The sequence below is a fragment of the Ranitomeya imitator genome, chromosome 5, assembly GCF_032444005.1.
Source record: "Ranitomeya imitator isolate aRanImi1 chromosome 5, aRanImi1.pri, whole genome shotgun sequence".
NCBI lineage: Eukaryota > Metazoa > Chordata > Amphibia > Anura > Dendrobatidae > Ranitomeya > Ranitomeya imitator.
This window is the reverse complement of record NC_091286.1, coordinates 188,184,678-188,205,223: the sequence shown is the minus strand read 5'-3', so window position 1 is coordinate 188,205,223 and position 20,546 is coordinate 188,184,678. Positions and strand designations below refer to the sequence as shown.

The following is a 20,546-nucleotide window of genomic DNA, read 5'->3' as shown; positions in this document are numbered from 1 at the left end:
TTACTACGAAATAAGTTGACTAAGTTGACTGACATCGCAGTAGATGAGGGGATGGCGAACTGGATAAATGACTACCTGACAGACAGGCCGCAGTTTGTAAGGATGGGGAGGTGGTATCTGGCAGTGTATGGAGCAGTGTTGGAGCCCCTCAGGGACAGTGTTGTCATTCCTCTTCACATTATAAACAGCTGACTTTCTGTATAAATCAGATCTGTGTCACCTCCAAAAATTCTCAGATGACTCAATGATTGTAGGGAGCATTGTGGGCGATCGGGGGGGGGGGGGGGGGAGAGGAGGAATATAGAAGGGTGGTTTCTGACTTCGTGGATTGGTGCCAGACTAACTGTCTAGAACTAAATGTGAAGAAAACCAAGGAGATGGTGAGTTATAGAAGGAACACACACAGTTACATTCTGCGGCAGAGCAGAGAGAATCAATCGGTGCCAGCAGTGGGCCCCCCGCCTGTCATCACAGCATCAGCTGTACCGGCATTTAGCCAATACAGCTAACCGCAATAATGAGGGAAGGAGCGCTGCGCTCCTTCCCCCATCATCCCCCCTGTCAGCGTTTGATGTCGGTGACGCTGACAGGGGGCTCGATGAGTCACTGCCCAGCGCCGAGACAAGCGGGAGCTCAGAGCACTGCAGGAACCAGGAAGAAGAGAGGTGAGTATTTATTTTTTTAAGGGGTGCTGCCTTATATTACAGAATCTGCCTATGGGGGGGGTTCTGCCTAAAACTACAGGGTCTGCCTATAGGGGGGTCTGCCTAATGCTACAGGGTCTGCCTATGGGGGTCTGCCTTTCGGGGGTCTGCATTAGACTACAAGATCTGCCTATGGGAGGGGGTCTGCCTATGGGGGGTCTGCCTAATACTACAGGGTCTGCCAATTGGGGGTCTGCCTTATACTACAGGGCCTGCCTTTGGGGGGGTCTGCATTATACTACAGGGTCTGCCTATGAGAGGGGGTCTGCCTAGGGGGGTCTGCCTAATACTACAGGGTCTGCCTATGGGGGGTCTGCCTAATACTACAGGGTCTGCCAGTGGAGGGTCTGCCTAATACTACAGGGTCTGCCTATGGGGGGCTCTGCCTTATACTACAGGGTCTGCCAATGGGGGTCTGCCTAATACTACAGGGTCTGCCTATGGGGGGGTCTGCCTAATGCTACAGGGTCTGCCTATGGGGGTCTGCCTTATACTACAGAGTCTGCCTATGGGGGTCTGCCTTATACTACAGGGTCTGCCTATGGGGGGTCTGCCTAATGCTACAGGGTCTGCCTATGGGGGGGTCTGCCTTATACTACAGGGTCTGCCTTTGGGGGGGTCTGCATTATACTACAGGGTCTGCCTATGGGGTGCTGCCTTATACTACAGGGTCTGCCTATGGAGGTGCTGCCTTATACTACAGGGTCTGCCTATAGGGGTGCTGCCTTATACTACAGGGTCTGTCTATAGGGGTGCTGCCTTATAGTACAGGGTCAGCCTATAGGGGGGTTGTCTTATACTACAGGGTCTGCCTATAGGGGGGCTGCTTTATACTACAGGGTCTGCCTGCGGGTGCTACCTTATACTACAGGGTCTGCCTATGGGGTGCTGTCTTATACTACAGAGTCTGCCTATGGGTGCTGCCTTGTGCTATAGAGTCTGCCTATGGAGGGTGCATTATACAATATAGAGTAGGCCTATGGGGAGTGCATTATACTATATTGATGACTATCTGGTACATTATACTATATTGAGGACAATCTGGTGCATTACATTATATTTAGGACACGATCTGGTGCATTATACTATATGGCGGCTATCTAGAGGGGCATCATACAGTGTTGGCATTACAGTGTTGGAGCCATCAGTTTGGAGGCTACTAAGGGGTCAATATACTGTGTATAAGAGAGCATCATGCTGTGTATAGGGGAGCTGTACAGGAGGCAGACATGGGACATTATTAAATGTAAAGTGGGCACTTATTGTTATAGGGAAACTCAGGTTACTGTGACTATCAAAGGGGCACACGACAATATTACTTTCTAGGGGGCAAAATATGGGCACTATTTTCTAGGGCACTTGCACCTGGCGTTGTTATATTATAGAGGGGTGCCTTAGAATTTAGAGGGCACAGAGAACCACACAGCAGGGGCAGTAATAGGGACACATACGGCAGCAGCGGCTCAGTATTGGGGTATCAGGTGCAGTAATAGGGACACACACAACAGCAGCGGCTCAGTATTGAGGTATCAGGTGCAGTAATAGGGACACATTCGGCAGCAGCGGCTCAGTATTGGGGTATTAGGGGCAGTAATAGGGAGACATTCGGCAGCAGCGGCTCAGTATTGAAGTATCAGGTGCAGTAATATGGACACATATGGCAGCAGCGGCTCAGTATTGGGGTATCAGGTGCAGTAATAGGGACACATACGGCAGCAGCGGCTCAGTATTGGGGTATCAGGGGCAGTAATAGGGTCACATAGGGCAGCAGTGGCTCAGCATTGGGGTATCAGGTGCAGTAATAGGGACACATACGGCAGCAGGAGCTCAGTATTGGGGTATCAGGGGCAGTAATAGGGACACATGCGGCAGCAGCAGCTCAGTATTGGGGTATCAAGGGCAGTAATTGGGACACATACGGCAGCAGCGACTCAGTATTGGGGTATAAGGTGTAATAGGGACAATACGGCAGCAGCGGCTCAGTATTGGGGTATCAGGGGCAGTAATAGGGTCACATAGGGCAGCAGTGGCTCAGTATTGGGGTATCACGTGCAGTAATAGGGACTAGGGTTGAGCAACCTTGACCTTTTTAGAGTCGAGCCGTGTTTCGCGAAACCCGACTATCTTAGAAGTCGAGTCGAGTGGAATCGGCCGATTATCGCGAAAAGTCGGGTATCGCCCGAAACACGAAACCCAATGCAAGTCAATGGGGGAGCATAGTCGGCAGTGAGTGGAGGCCAGGAAAACACCTACACTGCCCATTTTAATGGCAAAAACATCCATTCTTGTTACTGAAGCTTGTCAATCGTAATTTACCTTATAATAATTGGAAGGCATTTGAAATTGGGGGTCATTTGGCTAAAGTTGTGGGGGGTAGGGCTGGTTCAAGTAATTAGTGGGCCCTGTAAATCTGGACCACGTCACGGCAGTGGAGCAGGGAGAGGTAAGTATTTCAACTTTGCAAGTGCTGTGATCCTGAGCAAGCAGGGGGGGCCCACTCGTTGGCATTGGCACTGGCACAGGGCCCCTCAAAGTACAGCGGTGTGTTTGCATGGCGGGGGCGCCTCCCACCGGCAGCAACACTTTTGCGTACTATGAGAGGCCCTGTGCCAGTGACGTCGCCAACTAGTATTCCTCCCCCCACCTGATGAAGGAACCTGCACTTTCATCTGCACCTTCCTCTTTGTCCCCGTGTAAGGTGGTATGGTATGCGGGAAGAGGAACCTGACTTTCAGCAGGGTCACAATCTTGCTGTGTAGCGTGCACGGGGAATTTTGCGTTATGGGTCAATGTACCAGCAGACTCATCTATCACTGGCTGGGCAATGGGCAGGATGAGGAGGAAACACAGATATAGGCCCAAAGAATAAAGTTGGCTAAATGCAGTTCAAAATTGGTAACACAGGACTAACCAGGGGGCATTGCAGTGGAGGACAACTGGAATGAGAGGCTGACACAGAGAGTAGGCCCAAATCAGTAAGTAGTCGAAATGCAGTTCAAAATTGGCAACCGTAGTAAACAGGCGGCACAGCTTTGTTCAGTGGAGGAGAACAGCAAGGAGTGGCAGACACCGATAGTAGGCCCCAACCCAACTAGTAGGCCAAATGCAGTCTAACATTAACAACTACTTAACGAGAGCCTGAAAATGGAATTTCAGGACAGGAAACCAGGAGAACAGCAAGGAGTGGCAGACACCGATAGTAGGCCCCAAACCAACTAGTACGCCAAATGCAGTTGTTCCGTTTAACCACAATTTAATGAGAGCCTGAAGATAGAAGTTCAGGAAAGGCAACCTGGAGAACACCTTGGAGTGTAACACACCATCTCTCTACACCCCATACCCAATTTGTAGGCCTAATGCAGCGTAGTTTCCAACAACTACTAAACGAGAGCATGAAGATTGAAGCAATGGAGAGGAAACCTGGGGAACACCTTGGAGTGGAACACACCATCTCTCTACACCCCATACCCAATTTGTAGGCCTAATGCAGCGTAGTTTCCAACAACTACTAAACGAGAGCCGGAAGATCGAAGCTCAGGAAAGGCAACCTGGAGAACACCTTGGAGTGGAACACACCATCTCTCTACACCCCATACCCAATTTGTAGGCCTAATGCAGTGTAGTTTCCAAGAACTACTAAACGAGAGCCGGAAGATCGAAGCTCAGGAAAGGCAACCTGGAGAACACCTTGGAGTGGAACACATCATCTCTCTACACCCCATACCCAATTTGTAGGCCTAATGCAGTGTAGTTTCCAAGAACTACTAAACGAGAGCCGGAAGATCGAAGCTCAGGAAAGGCAACCTGGAGAACACCTTGGAGTGGAACACACCATCTCTCTACACCCCATACCCAATTTGTAGGCCTAATGCAGTGTAGTTTCCAAGAACTACTAAACGAGAGCCGGAAGATCGGAGCTCAGGAAAGGTAACCTGGAGAACACCTTGGAGTGTAACACACCATCTCTCTACACCCCATACCCAATTTGTAGGCCTACTGCAGCGTAGTTTCCAACAACTACTAAACGAGAGCCGGAAGATCGAAGCTCAGGAAAGGCAACCTGGAGAACACCTTGGAGTGGAACACACCATCTCTCTACACCCCATACCCAATTTGTAGGCCTAATGCAGTGTAGTTTCCAAGAACTACTAAACGAGAGCCGGAAGATCGAAGCTCAGGAAAGGCAACCTGGAGAACACCTTGGAGTGGAACACACCATCTCTCTACACCCCATACCCAATTTGTAGGCCTAATGCAGTGTAGTTTCCAAGAACTACTAAACGAGAGCATGAAGATCGAAGCTCAGGAAAGGCAACCTGGAGAACACCTTGGAGTGGAACACACCATCTCTCTACACCCCATACCCTATTTGTAGGCCTAATGCAGTGAAGTTTCCAAGAACTACTAAACGAGAGCCGGAAGATCGAAGCTCAGGAAAGGCACCCTGGAGAACACCTTGGAGTGGAACACACCATCTCTCTACACCCCATACCCAATTTGTAGGCCTAATGCAGTGTAGTTTCCAAGAACTACTAAACGAGAGCCGGAAGATCGAAGCTCAGGAAAGGCAACCTGGAGAACACCTTGGAGTGGAACACAACATCTCTCTACACCCCATACCCAATTTGTAGGCCTAATGCAGTGTAGTTTCCAAGAACTACTAAACGAGAGCCGGAAGATCGGAGCTCAGGAAAGGTAACCTGGAGAACATCTTGGAGTGGAACACACCATCTCTCTACACCCCATACCCAATTTGTAGGCCTAATGCAGTGTAGTTTCCAACAACTACTAAACGAGAGCATTAAGATCGAAGCAATGGCGAGGAAACCTGGGGCACACCTTGGGGAGGCAGACACCGTTAGTAGGCCCTACCAAAGTTGTACCCCCAATGCAGTTTTAAAATTCCTAGAGGCTGAAAACAAGACTATTGACGCTCAGCTTTTTTCAAAGGAACACAGCTGAATTGAGTGGCGCAGACAGACACAGGTAGTAGGACTTAACCCAAAAATGTGGCTCACTGCAGCTTAAAAAAGTTACAGGGGTACACAAGCAGCAGTGCTCTGGGCAGTGGAGGACAATTTCAATAGTGGACCGCAGACAGACTTTGTACGCCTACTATTAAAAAAAGGATGCTCTATGCAATTAAAAATAGGTTCCAGGGGTCCACGGGCAGCAGTGGTGTGGTCAGTGGACGAGTATTGGAAAGAGGGACCGCAGACAGGCGTAGTAGGCCTAACATAACAAAATTAGGCTGTAGACACTGTAAAATTGGTTCCAGGGGTACACGGGCAGCAGTGGTGTGGTCAGCGGAGGAAAATTGGAATTAGGGACTGCAGACAGAATTTGTAGGCTGTCCCCTGTGGACCATGCATCCAACACATTAACCCAGTGCGCAGTAATGGACACGTAACTTTTTGTGGACATGCCTACTGGTCCATGCGTCTCTTGTCAGGTGCACCTTTCTACTGTTTGATTGCCTGAGTGCTATGACAATGCAGACTTTTTCATGCCAGTGGAGGGCTGGGATGGCTTTTCTCGCAAAAGAAATGTCGACTGGGTAGCTTGAACCGTTGCACAGCGTAGTTCATCTGGGCTTTCTAAATATAAAACAAAGAAAAAAAGGAGGCTACATGCACTTTCAGCTGGGTTCCAGGGGTACACGGCCAGCATTGGTCTGGTCAGTGGAGAACTATTGGAAGGAGTGACCGCAAACAGGCATCAAAGGCCTAACATAATAACACATTGCTGTTGGCAATTTTAAATTGGTTCCAGGGGAACACGGGCAGCAGTGGCCTGGTCAGTGTAGTAGTAGTAGAAAGAACGGACCGCAGACAGGCATCGAAGGCCTAAAATAAAAAAATTGGGCTGGCTGTAGGCAATTTTAAATTGGTTCCAGGGGTACACGGGCAGCAGTGGTGTGGTCAGTGGAGGCATATTGTAAGGAGTGAACGCAGACAGGCATCGAAGGCCTAAAATAATAACACATGGCTGTAGGCAATTTTAAATTGGTTCCAGGGGTACACGGGCAGCAGTGGTGTGGTCAGTGGAGGCCTAGTGGAAGGAGTGACCGCAGACAGGCATCGAAGGCCTAAAGTAAAAAAATTGGGCTGGCTGTAGGCAATTTTAAATTGGTTCCAGGGGTACACGGGCAGCAGTGGTGTGGTCAGTGGAGGCATATTGTAAGGAGTGACCGCAGACAGGCATCGAAGGCCTAAAATAATAACACATGGCTGTAGGCAATTTTAAATTGGTTCCAGGGGTACACGGGCAGCAGTGGTGTGGTCAGTGGAGGCCTAGTGGAAGGAGTGACCGCAGACAGGCATCGAAGGCCTAAAGTAAAAAAATTGGGCTGGCTGTAGGCAATTTTAAATTGGTTCCAGGGGTACACGGGCAGCAGTGGTGTGGTCAGTGGAGGCATATTGTAAGGAGTGACCGCAGACAGGCATCGAAGGCCTAAAATAATAACACATGGCTGTAGGCGATTTTAAATTGGTTCCAGGGGTACACGGGCAGCAGTGGTGTGGTCAGTGGAGGCCTAGTGGAAGGAGTGACCGCAGACAGGCATCGAAGGCCTAAAGTAAAAAAATTGGGCTGGCTGTAGGCAATTTTAAATTGGTTCCAGGGGTACACGGGCAGCAGTGGTGTGGTCAGCGGAGGCATATTGTAAGGAGTGACCGCAGACAGGCATCGAAGGCCTAACATAATAACACATTGCTGTTGGCAATTTTAAATTGGTTCCAGGGGAACACGGGCAGCAGTGGCCTGGTCAGTGTAGTAGTAGTAGAAAGAACGGACCGCAGACAGGCATCGAAGGCCTAAAATAAAAAAATTGGGCTGGCTGTAGGCAATTTTAAATTGGTTCCAGGGGTACACGGGCAGCAGTGGTGTGGTCAGTGGAGGCCTAGTGGAAGGAGTGACCGCAGACAGACATCGAAGGCCTAAAATAATAACACATGGCTGTAGGCAATTTTAAATTGGTTCCAGGGGTACACGGGCAGCAGTGGTGTGGTCAGTGGAGGCCTAGTGGAAGGAGTGACCGCAGACAGGCATCGAAGGCCTAAAGTAAAAAAATTGGGCTGGCTGTAGGCAATTTTAAATTGGTTCCAGGGGTACACGGGCAGCAGTGGTGTGGTCAGTGGAGGCATATTGTAAGGAGTGACCGCAGACAGGCATCGAAGGCCTAAAATAATAACACATGGCTGTAGGCAATTTTAAATTGGTTCCAGGGGTACACGGGCAGCAGTGGTGTGGTCAGTGGAGGCCTAGTGGAAGGAGTGACCGCAGACAGGCATCGAAGGCCTAAAGTAAAAAAATTGGGCTGGCTGTAGGCAATTTTAAATTGGTTCCAGGGGTACACGGGCAGCAGTGGTGTGGTCAGTGGAGGCATATTGTAAGGAGTGACCGCAGACAGGCATCGAAGGCCTAAAATAATAACACATGGCTGTAGGCGATTTTAAATTGGTTCCAGGGGTACACGGGCAGCAGTGGTGTGGTCAGTGGAGGCCTAGTGGAAGGAGTGACCGCAGACAGGCATCGAAGGCCTAAAGTAAAAAAATTGGGCTGGCTGTAGGCAATTTTAAATTGGTTCCAGGGGTACACGGGCAGCAGTGGTGTGGTCAGTGGAGGCATATTGTAAGGAGTGACCGCAGACAGGCATCGAAGGCCTAAAATAATAACACATGGCTGTAGGCAATTTTAAATTGGTTCCAGGGGTACACGGGCAGCAGTGGTGTGGTCAGTGGAGGCATATTGTAAGGAGTGACCGCAGACAGGCATCGAAGGCCTAAAGTAAAAAAATTGGGCTGGCTGTAGGCAATTTTAAATTGGTTCCAGGGGTACACGGGCAGCAGTGGTGTGGTCAGTGGAGGCATATTGTAAGGAGTGACCGCAGACAGGCATCGAAGGCCTAAAATAATAACACATGGCTTTAGGCAATTTTAAATTGGTTCCAGGGGTACACGGGCAGCAGTGGTGTGGTCAGTGGAGGCCTAGTGGAAGGAGTGACCGCAGACAGGCATCGAAGGCCTAAAGTAAAAAAATTGGGCTGGCTGTAGGCAATTTTAAATTGGTTCCAGGGGTACACGGGCAGCAGTGGTGTGGTCAGTGGAAGCCTAGTGGAAGGAGTGACCGCAGACAGGCATCGAAGGCCTAAAGTAAAAAAATTGGGCTGGCTGTAGGCAATTTTAAATTGGTTCCAGGGGTACACGGGCAGCAGTGGTGTGGTCAGTGGAGGCATATTGTAAGGAGTGACCGCAGACAGGCATCGAAGGCCTAAAATAATAACACATGGCTGTAGGCAATTTTAAATTGGTTCCAGGGGTACACGGGCAGCAGTGGTGTGGTCAGTGGAGGCCTAGTGGAAGGAGTGACCGCAGACAGGCATCGAAGGCCTAAAGTAAAAAAATTGGGCTGGCTGTAGGCAATTTTAAATTGGTTCCAGGGGTACACGGGCAGCAGTGGTGTGGTCAGTGGAGGCATATTGTAAGGAGTGACCGCAGACAGGCATCGAAGGCCTAAAATAATAACACATGGCTGTAGGCAATTTTAAATTGGTTCCAGGGGTACACGGGCAGCAGTGGTGTGGTCAGTGGAGGCCTAGTGGAAGGAGTGACCGCAGACAGGCATCGAAGGCCTAAAGTAAAAAAATTGGGCTGGCTGTAGGCAATTTTAAATTGGTTCCAGGGGTACACGGGCAGCAGTGGTGTGGTCAGTGGAGGCATATTGTAAGGAGTGACCGCAGACAGGCTTCGAAGGCCTAACATAACAAAAATGTCAATACAATGGTATTGTCAGTGGCAGGCATTGAAGGATGTCAGCGCATAGACTAAACATTGGTGGAGCTGTGAGATAATTTTGCAAGTGGTAGAGCACTGTTTGAGCTGGGGGGGGGGGGAACTGTCTTGTGGCCGGCGGTACAGGCCCAGGGCCCCTCATATTACAACGGTGTGTCTGACGTTGGGTGCGCACCACCACCGCCAGAGACACTTTATTGTACTAGGAGGGACCCAGTGGCAGTGCCGTCGACCAAAAGCGGGCACACCCACCTCTTCAGACAAACAGCACTCTCACGGGTGCTGTCGCCAAGTGTCGATACCACGGCCCCGTGTGGGGAGTTTGGCCATTTAGTGAGGTGTAAACATGTCGTATGCTGGACAATCAGGTGCAGAAAATTACGAGATTGGAAAAGGCATTCAGAATAGTCCACAGGCAAGACCTTTTCATAGGAAAGCTAGGTGTCAGCCGGGCAAGGTGGGGCAAAAGATTTCGAAATCCAGTTGTGGTTCATTTTAATGAAGGTTAGATCATCTACATTTTGGGTAGCCAGATGAGTCCTTTTTTCTGTTAGTATTGAACCTGCAGCACTGAATACTCTTTCTGATAGGACACTAGCTGCCGGGCAAGCAAGCTCCTGCAATGCATATTCTGCCAATTCTGGCCAGGTGTCTAATTTTGATGCCCAGTAATCAAATGGGAATGACGGTTGAGGGAGAACATCGATAAGGGATGAAAAATAGTTTGTAACCATACTGGACAAATGTTGTCTCCTGTCACTTTGAATTGATGCTGCAGTACCTGTCCTGTCTGCGGTCATAGCAAAATCACTCCACAACCTGGTCAGAAAACCCCTCTGGCCAACGCCACTTCTGATTTCTGCCCCTCTAACTCCTCTGGTCTGCTGGCCCCTGCAGCTCGTGTGAGAACGATCACGGGCGCTGTGTGCAGGGAATGCCAGAAGCAAACGGTCAACAAGAGTTGATTGTTTGGTTGCTAATATTAGTTCCAAGTTCTCATGTGGCATTATATTTTGCAATTTGCCTTTTTAGCGAGGATCAAGGAGGCAGGCCAACCAGTAATCGTCATCGTTCATCATTTTAGTTATGCGTGTGTCCCTTTTGAGGATACGTAAGGCATAATCCACCATGTGGGCCAAAGTTCCAGTTCTCAAATCTGCGGTTGTGCTTGGTTGAGGGGCAGTTTCAGGCAAATCCACGTCACTTGTGTCCCTCCAAAAACCAGAACCCGGCCTTGCCGCGCCACCAATTTCCAGTGGCCCCGGAAAAGCTTCCTCATTAAAAATATAATCATCCCCATCATCCTCCTCGTCCTCCTCCTCCTCTTCGCCTGCTAACTCGTCCTGTACACTGCCCTGGCAAGACAATGGCTGACTGTCATCAAGGCTTTCCTCTTCCTCAGCTGCAGACGCCTGATCCTTTATGTGCGTCAAACTTTGCATCAGCAGACGCATTAGGGGGATGCTCATGCTTATTATGGCGTTGTCTGCACTAACCAGCCGTGTGCATTCCTCAAAACACTGAAGGACTTGACACATGTCTTGAATCTTCGACCACTGCACACCTGACAACTCCATGTCTGCCATCCTACTGCCTGCCCGTGTATGTGTATCCTCCCACAAAAACATAACAGCCCGCCTGTTCGCACAGTCTCTGAAGCATGTGCAGTGTTGAGTTCCACCTTGTTGCAACGTCTATGATTAGGCGATGCTGGGGAAGGTTCAAAGAACGCTGATAGGTCTGCATACGGCTGGAGTGTACGGGCGAACGGCGGATATGTGAGCAAAGTCCACGCACTTTGAGGAGCAGGTCGGATAACCCCGGATAACTTTTCAGGAAGCACTGCACCACCAGGTTTAAGGTGTGAGCCAGGCAAGGAATGTGTTTCAGTTGGGAAAGGGAGATGGCAGCCATGAAATTCCTTCCGTTATCACTCACTACCTTGCCTGCCTCAAGATGTACAGTGCCCAGCCACGACTGCGTTTCTTTCTGCAAGAACTCGGACAGAACTTCCGCGGTGTGTCTGTTGTCGCCCAAACACTTCATAGCCAATACAGCCTGCTGACGTTTGCCAGTAGCTGCCCCATAATGGGAGACCTGGTGTGCAACAGTGGCAGGTGCGGATGGAGTGGTTGTGCGACTGCGGTCTGTGGACGAGCTCTCGCTTCTGCAGGAGGACGAAGAGGAGGAGGAGGGGGTGCGAACGGCTACAGCCAACTGTTTCCTAGACCGTGGGCTAGGCAGAACTGTCCCAAACTTGCTGTCTCCTGTGGACCCTGCATCCACAACATTCACCCAGTGTGCCGTGATGGACACGTAACGTCCCTGGCCATGCCTACTGGTCCATGCATCTGTTGTCAGGTGCACCTTTGTGCTCACAGATTGCCTGAGTGCATGGACGATGCGCTCTTTAACATGCTGGTGGAGGGCTGGGATGGCTTTTCTGGAAAAAAAGTGTCGACTGGGTAGCTCGTAGCGTGGTACAGCGTAGTCCATCAGGGCTTTGAAAGCTTCGCTTTCAACTAACCGGTAGGGCATCATCTCTAACGAGATTAGTCTAGCTATGTGGGCGTTCAAACCCTGTGTACGCGGATGCGAGGCTAAGTACTTCCTTTTTCTAACCATAGTCTCATGTAGGGTGAGCTGGACTGGAGAGCTGGAGATCATGGAACTAGCGGGGGTGCCGGTGGACATGGCAGACTGAGAGACGGTGGGAGATGGTATTGTTGCCGCCGGTGCCCTAGATGCAGTGTTTCCTACTACGAAACTGGTGATTCCCTGACCCTGACTGCTTTGGCCTGGCAAAGAAACCTGCACAGATACTGCAGGTGGTGCGGAAAATGGTGGCCCTACACTGCCGGAAGGGATGTTGCGTTGCTGACTAGCTTCATTGGCCGAGGGTGCTACAACCTTAAGGGACGTTTGGTAGTTAGTCCAGGCTTGCAAATGCATGGTGGTTAAATGTCTATGCATGCAACTTGTATTGAGACTTTTCAGATTCTGACCTCTGCTTAAGGTAGTTGAACATTTTTGACAGATGACTTTGCGCTGATCAATTGGATGTTGTTTAAAAAAATGCCAGACTGCACTCTTTCTAGCATCGGATACCTTTTCAGGCATTGCAGACTGAGCTTTAACCGGATGGCCACGCTGTCCTCCAACAGGTTTTGGCTTTGCCACGCGTTTTGGGCAAGATACGGGCCCGGCAGATGGAACCTGTTGCGATGTTGATGCCTGCTGCGGCCCCTCCTCCTCCGCTTCAGAACTGCTGCCGCCTGCACCCTGTTCCCCCAATGGCTGCCAATCGGGGTCAAGAACTGGGTCATCTATTACCTCTTCTTGTAGCTTGTGTGCAACTTCGTCTGTGTCACCGTGTCGGTCGGTGGTATAGCGTTCGTGATGGGGCAACATAGTCTCATCAGGGTCTGATTCTTGATCATTACCCTGCGAGGGCAATGTTGTGGTCTGAGTCAAAGGACCAGCATAGTAGTCTGGCTGTGGCTGTGCATCAGTGCACTCCATGTCAGATTCAACTTGTAATGGGCATGGACTGTTAACTGCTTCACTTTCTAAGCCAGGGACGGTATGTGTAAAGAGCTCCATGGAGTAACCCGTTGTGTCGCCTGCTGCATTCTTCTCTGTTGTTGTTTTTGCTGAAGAGGACAAGGAAGCGACTTGTCCCTGACCGTGAACATCCACTAACGACGCGCTGCTTTGACATTTACCAGTTTCACGAGAGGAGGCAAAAGAGCTAGAGGCTGAGTCAGCAAGATAAGCCAAAACTTGCTCTTGCTGCTCCGGCTTTAAAAGCGGTTTTCCTACTCCCAGAAAAGGGAGCGTTCGAGGCCTTACGACGAACCTGGCTCCACAGCTCCAGACTTAGGTGCAATATTTTTTTCCCCACGACCAGCTGATGCTCTACCACTGCCACTACCCTCATTACCAGCTGACAATGAACGCCCCCGGCCACGACCTCTTCCACCAGACTTCCTCATTGTTTTAAAAACGTAAACAAACTAACGGTATTTGTTGCTGTCACACAACTTACACGGTGAGCTATAACTTCAGTATGATTTAGCTACCCCTTTACAGGTGAGTGAGACCACAACGAAAATCAGGCACAATGTTACACACTCTGTTGTTGGTGGCAACAAATGAGAGAGATGCCACACACGCAGGACTGTCACTGAAGCACAAATGTAAATATTAATCTCCCACTGATTTAATTTTTTTTTTTTTTCAGGGAGACTTTAGGAAAAAAAAATAATAGAATAAAATGATTTTTTCAGGAAGAATTTAGAAACCAAATAAAATAAAATGATTTTTTCAGGGAGAATTTAGAAAACAAATAAAACAAAAAAAGGCTTTCTATGGCCCACTGAGTGAGAGATGACGCACACAGGAGTCAGGAGTGGCACACAAGCCAAGAGGCCAATATTTATCTCCCACTGATTGATGTAGTGATTTTTTCAGGTAGATTTTGGAACCCAAATCAAGCTAAAAAAATAATAGGCTTTCTATGGCCCACAATTGGAGAGAGAGAGAGAGATGGCACACCCAGGAGTCAAGACTGGCACACAAGCAGAAAGGGCAATATTAATCTCCCACTGATTTGTTTTTGTTTTTTTTTTCAGGGAGACTTTAGGAAAAAAAAATAATAGAATAAAATGATTTTTTCAGGAAGAATTTAGAAACCAAATAAAATAAAATGATTTTTTCAGGGAGAATTTAGAAAACAAATAAAACAAAAAAAGGCTTTCTATGGCCCACTGAGTGAGAGATGACGCACACAGGAGTCAGGAGTGGCACACAAGCCCAGAGGCCAATATTTATCTCCCACTGATTGATGTAGTGATTTTTTCAGGTAGATTTTGGAACCCAAATCAAGCTAAAAAAATAATAGGCTTTCTATGGCCCACAATTGGAGAGAGAGAGAGAGATGGCACACCCAGGAGTCAAGACTGGCACACAAGCAGAAAGGGCAATATTAATCTCCCACTGATTTGTTTTTTTGTTTTTTTTCAGGGAGACTTTAGGAAAAAAAAATAATAGAATAAAATGATTTTTTCAGGAAGAATTTGGAAACCAAATAAAACAAAAAAAGGCTTTCTATGGCCCACTGAGTGAGAGATGACGCACACAGGAGTCAGGAGTGGCACACAAGCCCAGAGGCCAATATTTATCTCCCACTGATTGATTTATTGATTTTTTCAGGTAGAATTTAGAACCCAAATCAACCAAAAACATAAATAGGCTTTCTATGGCCCACTATTTGTGAGAGAGATGGCACACAAGCCCAGAGGCCAATATTAATCTCCCACTTTTTATTTTTTTTCAGGGAAAATTTATAAACCCAATAAAAATAAATAAATAGGCTTTCTATGGCCCACTATCTGAGAGAGAGAGATGGCACGCTTAGGACTGGCACACAAGCCCAAAGGCCAATATTAATCTCCCACTGATTGATTTATTGATTTTTTCAGGTAGAATTTAGAACCCAAATAAAGCAAAAAAAAAAAAAAAAAGGGCTTTCTATGGCCCACTGAGTGAGTGATGATGCACACAGGAGTCAGGAGTGGCACACAAGCCCTGAGGCCAATATTTTTCTCCCACTGATTGATGTAGTGATTTTTTCAGGTAGATTTTAGAACCCAAATCAAGCAAAAAAATAAATAGGCTTTCTATGGCCCACTGACTGAGAGATGGCACACACAGGAGTCAAGAGTGGCACACAAGCCCTGAGGCCAATATTTTTCTCCCACTGATTGATGTAGTGATTTTTTCAGGTAGATTTTATAACCCAAAACAAGCAAAAAAATAAATAGGCTTTCTATGGCCCACTGAGTGAGAGATGGCACACACAGGGATGGCACTCTAGCAGAAATGTCAATCTAAATCTCCCACAAAAAAAAACAAAACAGGGAGTGTCCAACAATTACTATCTCCCTGCAGTAATCTCAGCCAGATATGGCAGGCAGCAATAAGGAGTGGACTGATGCACAAATTAAATAAAAAGTGTGGACAAACAAAAAAGATAGCTGTGCAGAAAGGAAGGAACAAGAGGATTTGTGCTCTGAAAAAAGCAGTTGGTTTGCACAGCAGCGTACACACAGCAATGCAGCTATCAGGGAGCCTTCTAGGGCAGCCCAATGAGCTACAGCGCTGAGGGGAAAAAAAAAAAATGTAGCTTCCACTGTCCCTGCACACCGAAGGTGGTGTTGGGCAGTGGAAATCGCTACAGCACAAGCGGTTTGGTGGTTAATGGACCCTGCCTAACGCTATCCCTGCTTCTGACGAAGCGGCAGCAACCTCTCCCTAAGCTCAGATCAGCAGCAGTAACATGGCGGTCGGCGGGAACGCCCCTTTATAGCCCCTGTGACGCCGCAGACAGCAAGCCAATCACTGCAATGCCCTTCTCTAAGATGGTGGGGACCAGGACCTATGTCATCACGCTGCCCACACTCTGCGTTTACCTTCATTGGCTGAGAAATGGCGCTTTTCGCGTCATTGAAACGCGACTTTGGCGCAAAAGTCGCGTACCGCATGGCCGACCCCGCACAGGGGTCGGATCGGGTTTCATGAAACCCGACTTTGCCAAAAGTCGGCGACTTTTGAAAATGAACGACCCGTTTCGCTCAACCCTAATAGGGACACATATGGCAGCAGTGGCTCAGTATTGGGGTATCGGGCAGTAATAGGGACACATACGACAGCAGCGGCTCAGTATTTGGGGTATCCGCAGGATGAGGAGTTTGTGCAGGTTGGGAATAGATGGTGATGGGGCTGGAATATGAGAAGTGAAATGTGTCTTTGTTGTATTCTCTGCAGACGAGTTGTAGCTGGAAGAAGTTGTCATGTCGATCTGGGCCAGATGGAAAAGATGGGAAAAGTGGCGACTACATCATAAAGAACGTCAGCGGTAAGACATTATCTGTGACTGTGCAGTGATCTCTTATATGTTCTGTAGGACTGGTATCTACCACTGACCATATGGCGGTAATATCCATGTTGGTCTTTACATAGAGATTATCTTCAGTAACAATGCGGTCATCTGCTGAGATTCTCCTCTACAGCTAGGGCGCGTCACCGAATTGTAATCAAGGTTACCTGGTTAGGGGCCCATTCAGAAGCTTCACCCCCCCGAGCCAAAACCCTAGCTACGCCTCTGGGGACAGTGGCGATAATGTGTGCAAACTATAAAGCGCTGCGGAATATGTTAGCACTATATAAAATAAAGATTATTATTTGGTCACCGTGCACCAGGCTGTATTAGGTCACCGTGCACCAGGCTGTAGTAGGTAGCCGTGCATCAGGCTGTATTATGTCGCCGTGCACCAGGCTGTATTAGGTCACCATGCACCAGGCTGTATTAGGTTGCCATGCACCAGACTGGATTAGGTCACTGTGGACCAGGCGGCATTAGGTCACTGTGCACCAGACTGCATTAGGTCACTGTGCACCAGGCTGTATTAGGTCACTGTGCACCAGACTGCATTAGGTCACTGTGCACCAGGCTGTATTAGGTCACTGTGCAACAGGCTGTATTAAGTCACTGTGCACTGGGCTGTATTAGGTCACTGTGCACTGGGCTTTTTTTAATGCACTGTGAACCGGGCTGTATTAGGTCACTGTGCACCGGACTGCATTAGGTCACTGTGCACTGGGCTGTATTAGGTCACTGTGCACTGGGCTGTATTAGGTCACTGTGCACCAGGCGTTGTTAGGTCACTGTGAACCAGGCTGTATGAGGTCACTGTGGACCAAACTGCATTAGGTCACTGTACACCGGGCTGTATTAGGTCACTGTGCACCGGGCTGTATTAGGTCACTGTGCACCAGACTGCATTAGGTCACTGTGCATCAGGCTGTATTAGGTCATTGTGAACCGGGCTGTATTAGGTCACTGTGCACTAGACTGCATTAGGTCACTGGACCACACTGCATTAGGTCACTGTGCACCAGACTGCATTAGGTCACCGTGCACCAGACTGCATTAGGTCCCCGTGCACCAGACTGCATTAGGTCACCGTGCACCAGACTGCATTAGGTCACCGTGCACCAGACTGCATTAGGTCACTGTGCACCAGACTGCATTAGGACCCTGCACCAGACTGCATTAGGTCTCTGTGCACCAGGCTGTATTAGGTCACTGTGAACCGGGCTGTATTATGTCACTGTGGACCAGACTGCATTAGGTCACTGTGTACTAGACTGCACCAGGAAGTATTGGGTCAATCTGCACCAGGCTCTATTACGGCACTCTGCACAAGGCTCTGATAGGGTGCCATTCTCAGAATAGAATGGCAGTGACACCCATGATTCGACATTAATACAGGCTGGGTCATGTTGCGCCAACAGGAGGCATGCCAATACTTCGGCATCGGATACTAGGTGTTTGGTAAGAACCCCGAACTTTACAGTTCAGGTTTGCTCAGCAGATTAACAAGATTTGCAGACAGCTGGCGTTGACGCCCCTTTTGCTAATCATGTTATCATGCCCACAGGATTGTGAAAACATGCTGAGTCAAAAGATTAATTTTCATAATACATTTTTTACTCCTGCACAACACTGTTGTTTGTACCTTTATATTTTAATCTGAGAAATCAGAAGACGCCATGCAGCAACACTAAATAAAGAGAAATTTCATAGCAGTTTCAACATATTTTATTTGGATTTTGGAAATATCTGTTTTTAAGCAAAACAGCTAGTTCTTCATAGAATAAAGCCCAGCATATGTCATATAGCCATTCTTTTACTTAGCTATTTAGAAGTATCTTTCAAGAAAAAGGCTGCTTACTGCAATCAAGAACGTTTTGTAAAGGCAAAATTTGGCAGGGATAAAAACCGAGCAGTTGGCAAGTTAAATGAAATAGTTTCCTTCTTCATGATTTCAGGCAGATATTTTATTAGAAGGTAAGTGCCACCACATGCCATTGAACAACCAAATGTCACAAGTCCTGCATTTATAACCTATATAAAAAAGAAATGTATTGTCATATATCAATTCCACTATTTTTTCAGAATGTTTTTATTGTACTTATATAATTTTAAATAATAATAATTTTATTTATATAGCGCCAACATATTCCGCAGCGCTTTACAAATTATAGAGGGGACTTGTACAGACAATAGACATTACAGCATAACAGAAATCACAGTTCAAAATAGATACCAAGAGGAATGAGGGCCCTGCTCGCAAGCTTACAAACTATGAGGAAAAGGGGAGACATGAGAGGTGGATGGTAACAATTGCTTTAGTTATTCGGACCAGCCATAGTGTAAGGCTCGGGTGTTCATGTAAAGCTGCATGAACCAGTTAACTGCCTAAGTATGTAGCAGTAGAGACACCAAGGGCTGTTAACAGCATAAAAGTATATGAGAACATGATGCGAGGAACTTGATTATGGGTTTTGTTTTGTTTTTAATGGGCCACACAGGGATAGTTAGGTTAAGACCAGAGAGGAGATGTAGGGTGGTGCTGAGCCATGGAGTGGTTTGTGGATGAGAGTAGTAGTTTTGTACTGGATTCTGGAGTGGATGGGTAGCCAGTGTAATGACTGGCACAAGGTAAAGGCATCGGTGTAATGGTTGGTGAGGAATATGATCCTGGCTGCAGCATTCAGGACAGATTGGAGTGGGGAGAGTTTGGTAAGAGGGAGGCCGATTAGTAGAGAGCTACAATAGTCCAGACGAGAATGAATAAGTGAAATAGTAAGGGTATGTGTCCACGTTCAGGATTGCATCAGGATTTGGTCAGGATTTTTCATCAGTATTTGTAAGCCAAAACCAGGAGTGGGTGATAAATGCAAAAGTGGAGCATATGTTTCTATTATACTTTTCCTCTAATTGTTCCACTCCTGGTTTTGGCTTACAAATACTGATGAAAAATCCTGACCAAATCCTGATGCAATCCTGAACGTGGACACATACCCTATGAGTTTTTGCAGAGTCGAAAGTAAGAAAAGGGCGAATTCTAGAAATGTGTTTGAGATGCAGATAAGAAGAGCGAGCCAGTGATCGGATGTGGGGGTCAATGAAAGCTCGGAATGAAGTATGACCCGAAGGCAGCGGGCATGTTGCTTTGGAGTAGTGGTGGAACTGCACATGGAGATGGCAATGTCAGGCAAATGTAAGTTAATAGAGGGAGAAAACACTAGGAGTTCAGTTTTTGACAGGTTCAGTTTTAGATAGAGGGAGGACATGAGGTTAGAGACAGCGGTAAGACAATCACTGGTGTTTTCTAAAAAGGTCGGCGTGATAACAGGAGAAGAAGTGTATAATTGGGTGTCAGCATAGAGATGGTACTGGAAACCAAACCTACTGATTGTTTGTCCAATAGGGGTAGTGCAGCGCCCCAGAGACCTGGTCGTTGCAGAAATGTCGCTCTGCCACTAAGGGGAGTGATGGTACGTCTGATGGCACTAAAGGAGTTCACCTGACCAGGTGTCACCAGCACACATTACACTTCACACTCCGGCCACTAGGGGGAGCAAAAGGTTTTATTTACTAGGCTAATCCTCACACTGGTAAAACTAGGGGTTGGATAGGAAGTTAGTGAGAAGCTGACTGGGTTTTGTCCAGGCAACATCCCGTGGCAGGGGGTGTTGCGGGGAAGATTCAGGGGGGTCCCTGTTAGGCGTGGGAACCTGGCAGGTACCTAGCGACAAGAACAGAACGTTATGGAACCGCGCCTGCACTACCTTGCGGCGGTATCCTAAGAAAGGACACGAAGCAAAGGATATTGTGGACAGTGAGAAACGAGATCAAGCACACAGGAGAACCAGTAGGAGTCGTGCCCCGAGAACGGCAACATCCTACTGAGGCGCGTAGCCGGTGGCCGGAACACCGAGGAAGTAACTGACTCTAGGCCTTACTTCAAACTCCGCAGGACAGTTAATTATAGGTTGGCTGTCTACCTTACATCACCTAAGCAGACATAGGGGGCAACCGTGGAGAGGGGCGTCTCTAGGGTCCCGGAAGAACTCCGAGCCTATCCGTCAAACAGGTGCGTCCTATCCAGACCAACTTGGGGGGACAGAGAACTAGAAA

The 20,546-nt window shown here is 48.1% G+C and overlaps 1 protein-coding gene across 2 annotated transcripts in view; it reads right to left on the bottom strand.

The window, feature by feature from the left end:
* The window catches only part of KMO (kynurenine 3-monooxygenase), an 850,240-nt gene that overhangs the window by 29,702 nt on the left and 799,992 nt on the right, over positions 1–20,546 (bottom strand). Inside the window, exon 15 of one of the 2 annotated variants that reach the window (XM_069767941.1) lies at positions 18,146–18,467. The exons of the other annotated variant lie outside the window; for it this stretch is intronic. Coding sequence (XP_069624042.1) covers positions 18,300–18,467 — 168 coding nt within the window. The 3' untranslated portion in view covers positions 18,146–18,299. Of the gene's footprint in view, positions 1–18,145; positions 18,468–20,546 lie in introns of those variants that run through there. 2 annotated transcript variants of the gene reach the window in all.